The sequence below is a fragment of the Notolepis coatsorum genome (genome assembly GCF_963971535.1).
Source record: "Notolepis coatsorum genome assembly, chromosome: 8".
NCBI classification, from domain to species: Eukaryota; Metazoa; Chordata; class Actinopteri; order Aulopiformes; family Paralepididae; genus Notolepis; species Notolepis coatsorum.
This window is the reverse complement of record NC_140172.1, coordinates 37,470,265-37,483,628: the sequence shown is the minus strand read 5'-3', so window position 1 is coordinate 37,483,628 and position 13,364 is coordinate 37,470,265. Positions and strand designations below refer to the sequence as shown.

At 40.4% G+C, this 13,364-nt stretch overlaps 1 protein-coding gene across 1 annotated transcript in view; it reads left to right on the top strand.

Moving 5' to 3' along the window:
* rad50 (RAD50 homolog, double strand break repair protein) overlaps positions 1 to 13,364 on the top strand; it is a 124,282-nt gene that overhangs the window by 96,357 nt on the left and 14,561 nt on the right. Inside the window, exons 22-25 of the mRNA XM_084319584.1 lie at positions 960 to 1,087; positions 1,299 to 1,400; positions 2,376 to 2,498; positions 12,318 to 12,403. Coding sequence (XP_084175710.1) covers positions 960 to 1,087; positions 1,299 to 1,400; positions 2,376 to 2,498; positions 12,318 to 12,403 — 439 coding nt within the window. The remainder of the gene's footprint in view (positions 1 to 959; positions 1,088 to 1,298; positions 1,401 to 2,375; positions 2,499 to 12,317; positions 12,404 to 13,364) is intronic.

Genomic DNA, 13,364 nt, shown 5'->3' with positions numbered 1-13,364 from the left:
GGTCCAGTGAGATAGGTTTTCAGGTAAGTAAACTTCTCTCTTTTACACAGTCCATCATTATTGTGAATAGCAGTTTCATACTGGCTCCAGAATTCCTGCCATTTACTGACATCTCCATTATATTTCTCAATGACCAATCTTGGTAGCTTTACTGACTGTCTCTGTGATCTTGCTTCAGTATCACTCACCCGCCGGGCCTCTGCTGTCAGTTCCTTTTGGTTCCTTATCACTCGTTGTGCGCGGCTCCGTTGGATAATGATGCGCTCCTTGTACGTCTCTGATGATTCAATCTCCGCATCCAAATCATCCATCAAAGTTAGCTGCTCTATTTCCCGGTTTATTTCAAGCAAACTGTCCTCCTTCGATGCCAGTACATCCAACATAGTTGTCAAGTCTTCAACACTCGGAGCCTCATTTCCAATCTCAGCGTCAATCTGATTTAAAATACGTGTAGTACCACCTCTGATGGCACCGCGCTTCCGTTTCTGTCTCTCTATTTCACTCCGACGTTCTGTTTCATCCATTCTATCGTTATATCCAAATGATCCAAAGTTCCCTGGTTTCGGCACCAAACTGTAGAATAACTACTTTCCAAAAGAATAGATTGTCCAATACGTCGGATTCCAATAGGTTGTACTTTATATAGAATCTTCAGCGCACGTTACATTACAGTTGAGTTCTCATCAGTTTCATTCATAAAACGCTCTCTGTCAATCACCTAAAAGGACGCAGCTGGTAGCAGGTGCAGTGCATCCTGGGACTTGTATTTCTACTAACGTGGTGACTAATGTAAATAATAGTATCTCTGACTAGAATAAACACTCTTCCACTTCCACTTCTTCTTTCAAAGGTAAACAATAATCGATATTAACATATATTAATATATATGTAATATAACTCATAATCATTAACCTGGCCTATTAAGTTACAACAGACTGACCTGGAGTTGTGTTCTGCAGGTCCAGGAGCGCTGGCTGCAGGACAACCTCACCCTGAGGAAGCGCGTCGAGGAGCTGAAGGACGTGACGGCTAAACGGCAGGCTCTCCTGAAGGACATGGGCAACATGCAGGTCATGCAGCTACGCCTGTAAGAACGCCACGCTGTGTCACGTTAGTGGTCGTCTTCTGCGACGGACAATCATCTGGATAATGGATAGTGGTCATTAATTGGGGCGGTTGTTGCAGAGTTATATATCGTACCCAGTGTCCTGATGGCGACGTCATCAAGATAATCAGATTTAAATTTCTATCGAATCGTATTTCATCTCATCCTTCCTGTTGCCTGTGTTGCGGCCCAGAGAGCGTCGTGACCTGGAGCGTAAGGTGGAAGACCTGAAGAAGAACCGGAGCATCGCCTTGGGTCGTCAGAAGGGCTTTGAGGAAGAGATTCTTCACTTCAGGTCTGGATGTCTCCATGTTCCCATTGTTGTTTATTCACATCACAGAACTGGATTGAGCTGACACTAGCCTGGTATGTCAGCCGTTAATATCTGCCGATATTAGCCTTTTCAAATCTCGTATCGGTCTAGACTCTAGTCCTACTGGCCACACAATCACATTACAAAAGTCGACCTTGATCCCCGCAAATGACTTCAGTTATTTGTTTTCTATTATATTCTAATAAATGTTATAAATGTTTCGACACAGCAAGTCAGTGGAGTGGTTTTGACTCGGATGAAGACACTTTATTTGTCCTTGCACGTTAAACACAAGCAATTGTATCTGTTTAATTCATTGTTGCTGTTACAGTAAATACGATTGATGAAGGTTGATGATTTTCATACGAAGCATGTATGACTTTTTCCAAAACCCTTTCACAATGAAACTCATTTAACGTTTAAAGGCTTTTGGGAAATATAACCCAAGTAATTCTCAGTAAATCACTACAATTCATGCAACTGTTCTTGGAAGGATGTCATGGACATGTCATGTGAATGTTCTTGGCCTCTGCAGGTGGGCTGCAGGTTAAAGATCATGGGTCAAGATCCTGTGAATGATTACATACTAAATTACTGCAATGGGGGACTGCATTAAATATGTCTGCCTCCATGTTTGATGTAATTCCTAATCTACCCCACAATAGAAAGTGTCTAATAGCTGTTAGCTATTATTAGCGCTACCAAATAATATACCTAATGTCAGCTACTAATTGCTACAGCTAATAAAACCATCTTTGATTAACATTAGCTAGCTGTAACATCTAGTAGCTCACATTGCAGCACTAATGCTTGGCAACAGCGAAAGAGGATGTTAGACACTTTGCATTGTGTGATTAGGAGGACCGAATGACATCAAACATGGGGCAGAGATATTTAATGAGTCCTCATCAAGTACTTTTAATAATAATTTTATTTTGATTTGTATTGTCATTGCAGAAAGGAAATGAGAGAAGACCAGTATGCGAAGGCTGATGAATACTACAGAGACAAGATGATCGTAATGAGGACCACTGAGCTGGTCAATAAAGACCTAGAGCTCTACTACAAGGCCCTCGACCAGTGAGCAACACTCACACTCGCACCTGAAATTAATTTATGTATTAAAATACTGTTCAAAAGTGGATGTTTACTAACAGAAATGCTTGTTCTTATCTGATCAGTGAACGTAGTGGTGGAGAGGTAATGGGGAGAGTTGTGCTATGAGAAAATAGCTAATCTGGATCCTAATCTGGATGCTGGCCACCGTGCACTTAATTTTGTAACATGATTTAGCTGTCTGACAAATCTTTAAATTTCTGAGTAAAATCATCTGTTTAACCTTAAATGCCGTGTTTTTTGCCCCCATCTCGTCACAATTGAGTCATTATTGCCAATTCCCTCCTGGTCGTTGCGCTGCCCTACTGTCGGTCTGGGGAGGGTGTAGTGCTACTTTCGTGAGAGATGGTCATAGAAAATCCCTTATGTAGCTTGTTGTATAACATACATGTATAACATAATATTAAAATCAAGTATCCAAATATCAATTTCCCCCCTTAAAAATATATTTTTTTTAAAACAAGAAATAAACATTTCACTAATCCAACACCTCGCCATCACACTCTTCCTTTCCCACTCATCGTCCCCTCCTCTCCAGCCGTCCCATAAGTCTCAAGGCACACCCAGATGTCTGCGATGCCCCCCCCCCCCCCCCCCCGGCCACTTCCCATCCGATCACAGCCATCTACACATTCAGGTTTTTCATCAAATCTAGGAATGGTGTCCACATACTATAAAAGTCTTCCTCCTTACTATATAGGTCAGATTTTCTAGTGTCAGACTGTTGGACATCTCTTTGATCAAATTACCTGAGTCAGGTCTCGAAACCTCCTTCCGTTACGTTTCTTTACATTCATAATCAAATCTTCAGGGTGTATGTGTAGTAAACCGTTGAGCCTCAACAGGAACAACTGTTTCTGTCAATTTAGAAATCTGTTCTAGAACTTTTTTTTTTTTTTTTTTAACTTACGTTTTTATTTTCATTTTTTTTTTTTTCAACAACATACATAGACAACATTCATAGACGATACATTTCAACATATCTAGAACTTTTTTCACATCCCCACATGCAATGAAACAGGGCACCAACGTCATCTTTACATTTAGTGCAGTTATTTGGAATATTGGGATTAACATGATGTAATTTAATAGGCATAATATAGGTCCTCAGCAGCCATTTATATTGTAATAAATATAATTGACATCTAGTATTTATAGTCTGGGAATTTCAGTGTAAAAAATTTAAATAAAAATAAAAACCTAAACCTAAAAGAAGTCTAAGCTATTTTCAAAGTTTTGGCAACTTTTTTTTACCATGGTATGTTTGGTATCATTGGTATCATCATGACCTGAGAGTTCTTTAATATTAATATAATTATAAAAAAAAGAGAAGAAAATTCAAAATAATAATATGATAAAAAACAATAGAATTCTAATTTCTCCCTTCAAGTTTGAATCTCGTGTTTTTATGTCAATTCTAAATTAAATTCTAAAATAATGTGACAGCCCTAGTCTGGCGTTGGGCCTGAGGACGCGCTCCCTCCCAGTCCCCTATAGAGAAGAGCTTGTTGTCATTTACAGGTTCAGGTTGCATTCACTTACTCAGTTGAAGGACTGACTTCAAAGTGTGGTCTATAAGCCTAATATCCACAACTTGGGACAGGTCTATGTTCTTGTGCACCTTCACCTGCTGATGCCACAAACAGTGCAGGGAGCAGCATTTACACCTGGAGGTGTTGTGTGCACTGGCATCATATTGTGACCAAAGTGACAACAGAATTGCACCGCTCCAGCAAAGTTTTATTGACACACCCCCAGCTGCACCACCCAGTCCATATCACATTCATTTTGAGCCACAGGAGTTTACCAAATGGGCACAGATGGAAAGAACCCAACAAAATTGCTAATCTGTCACAAAAAGACAGCCCTGAGAGTGGTTGTATACAGCTAAATAAATATATGGGACCAGTAGCAACTGTATGCTGAATTCCGTGTAAGCCATCAGACTGCAATATATAAAATAAAATAAAATAAAATGTATTTGTAAGGCCCGACAACACACGTTAATGTCCCCATGGGCCGGACACGTCTTCTTTAAACAAGTCAAGAAGAAACATCACAATAAATCAAGAACAAAGCAAAAACACCAGGAAATCCAAAATAAAATGTCGCATAAATAAATGCAACACTCCCAGACATACCCCACGTGAAGGTAAGGAAAAACTCACTAAAAACAATAGGAAAAAAGCACCACAGGCAATATATAATATCTAGTCTGCAGGGCCTTCACGTCTCGAGCATGATTCAGTATCCGATCAGTTTCCATGAGTTTGTTCAGTCAGTAGTAAGGGGTAGCAGCGAGGGTGCAGGGTTTCACACATCCTTTGGTGTTCTGAGAAGATGACTCAGACAGCTCCACTCTTCCTTATCTAGCCCTGTATGCTCATCTGTCTGCGCAGGGATCCACCGCAACGTCTCTATACATTACAGGCTGAGCTCCGATGACACTTGTTGGGGAAACTACCTCTGTACTGTCAGGCCTGCTGTGACTGAAATATGATGCTTATTGTCTTCTATGTCATGGATGACTCTGGGGACTTCGGAACCACATGGTGGATGGAAGTTCAATACAGTAGAGATGAGTACTACTGTAGATAAAAGAGCATAGAATTGACAAAATTAAAGAAATGCATAAAGTGCAGACATAAAATGGACAATAATCACGTTTTAGCATAAAATGGACAACATTCATACGTTATCACAATTGACTTGCGTCCTATCAATCAATCGGTAATACACTATGAATCAACAAGTTGTTAATACTGTATCCATTAGCTGTATGCTCTGTCGCTATGACACCACATACCCTCGGACCCCAGTCACAAATGAGAAGCGCCTCTATAGCCTTCCCGTGCTATGAATCAACTAGTTGTTCATCCTTTTTTATTATTTTATTATTTTAATACCTTTTATTTAACCAGATAGTTCCAAGGAAAGAAGATACTCTGTCAATTAAAACATTTACAGTTTCCTATGGTCTCATCATATGTTTGAATTCATTTAGAGTTAATCCTGTAGTTTAAGCTCGTCTTGCAGGCTATTCCATGCAGATGGAGCAGAAACCTCAAAAGTCTTCTTTCCGAGATAATGGCTAAGCCGACGTGTTGACAAAGAAGGCCAGTTCACTTTGGAGTACAATGTACAGTGATGAGCAATGTTTCCTCAAATTTTTTTTCGGGCTGAGCAAACACTCAAACCTCCTGAGCAGACATCAGCAACTACTGAGCAACATACGTCACCTGCCGATTAACCGGTTAGTTGATAAGCTGCGGTGTATAAAAAATCTGAGAATCTTAATTTCCCTCGATGTCTAACATACAAATATATACATTTTGCTGATACACAAATAATACAAAAAGGCATATTATATTCCTTAATCAAATATTTATTTGACCATGGATTGACGATACAGAGCAAAGTCCTTACTTTGGCGGCGGCGGTGTGAGTCGTGTCACTAACTTTTGTCTTTTTAGGAGGCTGACTCGTCATTATTTTATTAAGTGAATTATAATGCAACTTCAAGGGTGACCATATTGTGATTTTTTTTTAAAGAGGACACTGCCTTCAGCCTCAAGATACTTAATGATACTCAAAGTTTACTCAAAGATGCCTTATCATTATAATATATTTAAAGTATGCCTCCTCTGTATGGATATACAATTATTGTTTATATTATTTTATATAACAAAATAATATCTCTCTATAACCAAATGCTGTATTATGCCTAAAGTAATCTATCTGACAAATCTCAAGAAAATAACTAAATCAACCTATGACAAAATATATATTTTCAAGTCTTACTGGACAAAATAAATAACAAGAAAAATATGAAGTAATGTTCTAAATAATACCTCTTCTGTATTAGAAAATCCAGCTTTAAAAAATATATCTTTGTATCTGTTCAATGTAATGTAAATTATAAAACAGTAACCTCACAAAGATACTAATTTAAAAGTGCACTATGCAGTTTCAGATTTGTTGCAATTAGTGTACTAAACTAATTTATTACACACATAATCCTTAGAATGATTGTATCATAAGCATCTTATCAAACCAAAACATCATTTTTGAGGCATCAAAATAGTTTTAAATTATTTTCTCTCTTTCTGTATAGCTGCATTCTTCAATCAATTCGGTCAACTTTGCCATCAAACTCTCGCCTCGCACTGCTTTGTTTGTAATGTTTTTCTGTGTCCATGTGAGCTTTGAGATCGCCAACACCTTTATTAGACACAGAAACATATGGTCAAGCTTTGCACGCAGTTCATCTGTAATGTACATTTTCGTGTTTGCATTGTGAGGAGCCAGCAATTCTGGTCGGATCTGTGGACTTCCTCATCTGTTGTGTGTGTCTGTGTGAGCGCGCAGTAGCGCCGCCCACAAGGCACTGAAAGCGGGGCTTCTCTTGGTAACGTCACACGCAACAGGTTACCGTAGTATTCGGTGCAATATAAGACTTGTTCCTAAAATATAAAAAAATACTGTATCCCTTGGCTGTATACCCTATGTCACTTGACACCACATACAGTACACTCTGATCCCAGTCACCTGCGAGATGCTTTAATACTGTATCCCTTAGCTATATGCTCTGTCATTTCGACATCACATACACTCAGACCCCAGTCACCTGCATCTGTGCGATGCTTTAATACTGTATCCATTAGCTTTATGCGCTGTCACTTCGACATCCCATTATGCTCGGACCCCAGTCACAAATGAGAAGTGCTTCTATAACCCGCAAAATGCTTTAATACTGTATCCATTAGCTGTATGCTCTATGTTGTTTCGACACCACATACTGGAGTCCAGTCAAAGGAATAAAAAGGGTGATCAGTGATCACACTGAGAGCAAAACACAGAACTGAGATGAATCTGATGAACTGTTGAGGCATTCACAACTTTGTCTATTTGTTAACCATATATAGCCCCATGTCTAACACGCCAGTAGCAACCAGTGTGGTTATTCTTTGGCATTCACCTTTGCTTTCTACTTCAAAAAGTCTTATCATTAGTCTCATCAGTAAGAGAGATGACGGAGGAAATGCTTCTTGGTGTGTAGGGTAATGTGACCTGGCTTAACACCACAGGCAGTATCTAGGCTGAGGATATTGCTGTCGTCATTTGTTTAATGACCATATTTGCAGATGTGCCTTTGCTAGTTTCACTTGTTGACTGCTGTTCACACAGATGAGTATTGTGCGTCGGTCTCTGCCCAGTCATGCACCAGCATGACCATTTTGTAGCCTTTAATTCACAACTCTGTCCCTTATGTAAGGCTATGTTCACACCGCAAGCCTTAGCGCTCAATGATTTACTGCTTTTGACTGTTGACATTATTTGGTAAATGTGGCCAGTATCGGAACAAATAAGTGACCGGCGGAGTGCAGCAGGACAGAGGTAAACATGTGGCCACTGAAGTCATTGTTGTGGTTTAATTTATACTGTAGGTTTACCTGCAGCCGAGCCGATGATAATGCTTTTAAATATGAATGGGTAACGCACATTACGCGCTTTGGAGCACAATTTCGTCATGTTACCGGTGGTGGCTGGTACCAAAATAAATCATCAAGGTGTCTTCTTTCTAATTATACCCATGTTTGTTCTAGCTGTAAAATTTTGCCCGCTCCGCCTCTGAGACACACAGTACCACATCTAGCTAGCAGGATTCCTCTCCGCCTCTGAAACATACAGTACCACATCTAGCTAGCAGGATTCCTCTCCGCCTCTGAAACATACAGTACCACATCTAGCAGCAGGATTCCTCTCCACCTCTGAAACATACAGTACAGTACCACATCTAGCAGCAGGATTCCTCTCTACCTCTGAAACATACAGTACAGTACCACATCTAGCAGCAGGATTCCTCTCTACCTCTGAAACATACAGTACAGTACCACATCTAGCAGCAGGATTCCTCTCTACCTCTGAAACATACAGTACAGTACCACATCTAGCAGCAGGATTCCTCTCTACCTCTGAAACATACAGTACAGTACCACATCTAGCAGCAGGATTCCTCTCTACCTCTGAAACATACAGTACAGTACCACATCTAGCAGCAGGATTCCTCTCCACCTCTGAAACATACAGTACAGTACCACATCTAGCAGCAGGATTCCTCTCCACCTCTGAAACATACAGTACAGTACCACATCTAGCAGCAGGATTCCTCTCCACCTCTGAAACATACAGTACAGTACCACATCTAGCAGCAGGATTCCTCTCCGCCTCTGAAACATACAGTACCACATCTAGCAGGATTCCTCTCCGCCTCTGAAACATACAGTTGGACCATCTATGGACCTCAGGGAATGTATTCCCAGTGTCAGAAATATGTTGTGTATGTTACTAAGCTTGAGTAAATTGTAATGAACCAAAGGAGAATATAAATTATTATTATTAGGCGGCTGGGTGCCACAGCGGACATCTCTCATCACCAACGCAAGAGACACCGGGTTCGACTCCGGCTGTCGGCGTTGCCTCAGGCTTGGGCCGGTCGTCATACTAACTCAATTGGCAGAGTCAGCGGGTGGAAGTCGATGGGTGGTAATCTGGACGTTGTGGACAGCGACTCCTACAGGTCGGTTGGGGGACGCCTGCACAGCAGAGGCAGGAAATGGCGGGGGTAGTGTGAGCCTCCCACACGTTACTCCTCGCCAATGAGAGTCCGCGCTGGCAGGTGAGAAGATGTGACAGGCTGCCTCCTCGTGTATCGGAGGGGACACATGATGCAAGGCTTCTATCCTCCCTACAACCGGCCAGTGGGGGGAATATGCGAGCAACGTTCAAGACAGGGGAGGGAAGAATTGGCACAGTGAAGTTGGGATGGGAGAAAAAGTGGATCAAATATATTTTTTTATTATTTATTTTTATCTTTGATGGTGAATAACACCATGCTAACATTGACCAGATGTGAAAATGTAGCTCATTCAGCCCCTTCTTGAGATCAATTGTACAAAAAATCTAAGCAAATTAATAAAGGGCAGATTATTTACAGGGGGTTTTGTAGATACAGTACAGAATTTTGCCATCCGGACACATGCACTTTGAAATATGAATATAGAATATCAGGCCTATAAATTACCTTATTTATGGCCAAGTCATACATCTATGGATCTCCTCTTTCCAATGGCAGAGTTTAATCTGGATTTAGTCCCACCAGGCGCCCGTTACAGGGCAGCAAAGACTGTGAATGAAATATACTGTAAGTACAGTTACTTTTGTATAGCTCCACCATTTTTGACCGGATTGCGACCGGATTTATTTCTAGACGTTCACAGAAAGGTAAAGAAACAATATACGCTGTATTTCATAATAATAACGTTCAGGTGTATTCAACCCGTGAGATATAATCATGAAAATCACGTCAATATTTCTTTTTTCATGTCAGCTGGCTGCAGCTTTGACTGCGGCTGGTGTGAGTTGGGTAGTGTAGTTTTATGAAATTGACGGCCTTCGAAAGCCCAGGGTCTCCTCTTTCTTAGTACTACAGCGGTTTCATGACGGCGTAATAGGGAGGTGTAGTCTGACGTCACTGGTTGTTCCACCCGTATAGGGATTCATCATTGGGAAAATGGATTATCGGCAATTCTGCTGCATGGAAATTGAAAAGCTTCCATTTTTGCACAAAATGAGTTCCCTTCTACCACTAACATTATTGTTTAATGCATTTTTGGTTGAAATAAAGGTAGTTATAAGGTTTTTAATTTGTCGTAAAAAAATAACTACACTTACCAGTAGGCAGCCTGTTGTTCAGTGCTGTCGCTTAATCCACGTCACGGCCAGCTGATGCCAAGCTAGCTAGCTAACGTTAACTCTACGTTAATGTTAACGTGACGTACTAGACGTTAGCAATGTCTACTGTCGTGAACCATTTTAAATCGGGGCATGTAGAGGAGTTTCGGGAACGAGTCAAATGTGCAGGTCCTCTTCTCAGACCTGTGGTTACACTCTGGGGCAAAGCACTGCACGCACCATGCCGGCTAGCAAGCTAGCTATCTACTAACGTTACGTAAAAAAACAATAACGTTATAAACTATACACTATGTACAATGAAACAATGATTTACATTAGTATTTACAGTGATTTAATATGCAGCGAAATAACGTTATACGATTTAAATTATAAATAAAAATATTAAAAAAAATGGTGGTTGGCTATAAACTAGTGTTGGGTGAAACAGATACTAGCCACAGATTCAGGGTCAGTTTTCCCATTGTACGAATTGTTAAGCTTATGGAATGTAAGGGAAATCTGATCCTAGGTCTGCGACTAAAGCCAGGAGTCTACGCTGTGGTGACGTCAGTCAGCAGCGCCAAATTGCAGTGTAGTTTCCCAGTTGAGAGAAAACGGGTGTTTTGGGGTGTTTTTCAATGTATGTGATGTATAGATTGGGGGGAGATGGTAGCATCTAAAGGGGGCCGGGCAGAGAGGTCGAAATGTGCAGGCTGACGGTGGTGGAAGCAGGAGACGGTGGTTCGGAGGCAGCACACTGCCAGCGAGCAGGGGTGTTTACATTCCGATCTAGCACATCAGAGATAACAGCAGCAGGCAGAGCGAGGGAGAGGGTTTGACAGTAGAAACTGCGTTTAAAATGTGTGAAAGGTTATAAGCAGTTGTCATTACAGCACGTCGCATGACAACCAGAAGAGGGGCGGGCCGTTGTTGCTATGACAAAGATCCTATAAAGCTGACAGTGGTTCCGGGTAGGGGCAGACCAAGAGCGACTAAGGGCAGACTACAATCTGACTAGGACTGAGATCACACAGAAGAGACTCTCTCCTCTCATCACGGAGGGGGGGGGGGGGGAAGAAGGATGCCACATCATCATTAGCTTCGGCTAACACGAGGATGGTCTTGGCTAACGACCAGGCCTGACCACTATTGGACTGAATAGCAGAAGGACGATAGACTGAACACACCGAAAGATCTTTAGAATAGATCTTACAAGGACAATACGAATTGGTTCCCATCTGATTATGAGGTCTCTGTTTATGAAAATAAACAACGCTTCTCCTTGTAAGGTATTACGCTGTGTCGAGTGTCGAATTCTTACGAAGGTGGAGAATTATTATGGTGGCGGATCGCACTAACTGGGAGAGATAAGGATTGTACAGCCAGTATATGAGACGTCAGGATCATTAAAAGTACACAACGCAGAGGGAGTGGATGGAGAGAGGATAACACAAGAAGACGTGATACTGGCCGATTGATCAGAATCTAACACAGTGAACGAAAACATAAACGTTGTTATTTTGCTACCTTCACGATTAATTGCGAATAATTTTCATGTTGAGCTATAGATTGTGGATGAATACGCACAGAAAGGTACACCATGCAAATGTCCATGCTTTATTTGTTTTAAATGAGACGATTTAGAAATGGGCAATGGGGAAATACATTGCGTTGGACAGAGGGTGGAACACGAAAAACGAAAATTACGTAACCACTACACCTCCCTATTTCCTCACGTCTAAATCATCCAGTTTCAGATGCAATGCGCAGAGATTTTTATAAGCTCATATTTAGCTAATAACACTTAAAATCATTGGTAAACAAACGTAGTGCTGAAAATATACACTTTGACGGCTGTTTTGATAGGGTTAAGGTCTTTACTCTTGGCTACATTTTAAAAAGAAACAACATTACTTAATATGGACTATTGATCTATTTATGACGTGAAATAAATCTCGGGCGATCGGGCTTAAGGGGTTAAACATTATAGAGTCGATGACTTAGGTTCTAATTCAGTGCTGTTGTATCTGTTTCCTCTGTTTTGTTCAGAACCATCATGAAGTTCCACAGCATGAAGATGGACGAGATCAACAAGATCATCAGAGACCTGTGGCGCAGCACTTACAGGGGGCAAGGTGTCTGCTGTCATCTTTGTCATTGTTTTTAAAGACCCAAGCCTCAATATTTTGACCTGACAAAGATCCACAGAGAATTTAAACATTGTCTATAATAATAATAATAATAATAATAATAATAATAATAATAATAATAATAATAATAATAATAATAATAATAATAATAATAATAATAATAATAATAATGATGCTGTAGTTTGTAATGTGCAAGGCTCTATTTGTTTCAACAATTGGATAACCTCACTTGTTCCAAGTGCTCTTCTCATTATTATTCTTTCTGGTATCCTTATTCTAACTGGTTATATCCTTATTCTCTGGCCTTACACAATTTTTTTATTTATATATTTTTTTCCCACATAGTTTCATATTTATAATAAGTGAAAATGAAATGTTTGTTTTGTTGTTTGCATAATGCCATCATAAAAGCGAATATGAAGAACTGAAAAGACTGAAATAAATCCATCCCTCTTGTCTTTAACACTTTCAGTGCCACGAGGTGGCGCCAGAGTTAGCGCTTGAATGCCACCATCCACTTTAATGTTAGCGTTAATATCGCCTAATCTATGTTTTAAATTATGGCTGTGTCTAATCTGCCCGTCGCTTATCAAAGAATCCTTTTCCAGTCAGTGCTGTCAAGGCAGATTGGTTTTTTATCGCTTCATTTCCGTTTGAGAGCATTTTGAAAAGCACCCGTTTTGAGGTAAAAAACAGTCCATTCTGGGCCATTCTATGATAATCGTCTTTTACTGGAATATTCCAGAACGTTGATATTTGTCGGCCTATTTATGAATCGTTTTCAAATAAACGCTAGATGATCAATATTATACATACACGCACGCCCATTCGAGCCGCACGCTGATAATAGCCTTGTTCATTTCCTCATGGTTTTTTCAGTAAAACCGATAGAGCACATTTCACAAAACAGCTTATATCTTCATCAAAATGAGTCTGATTATCCTAA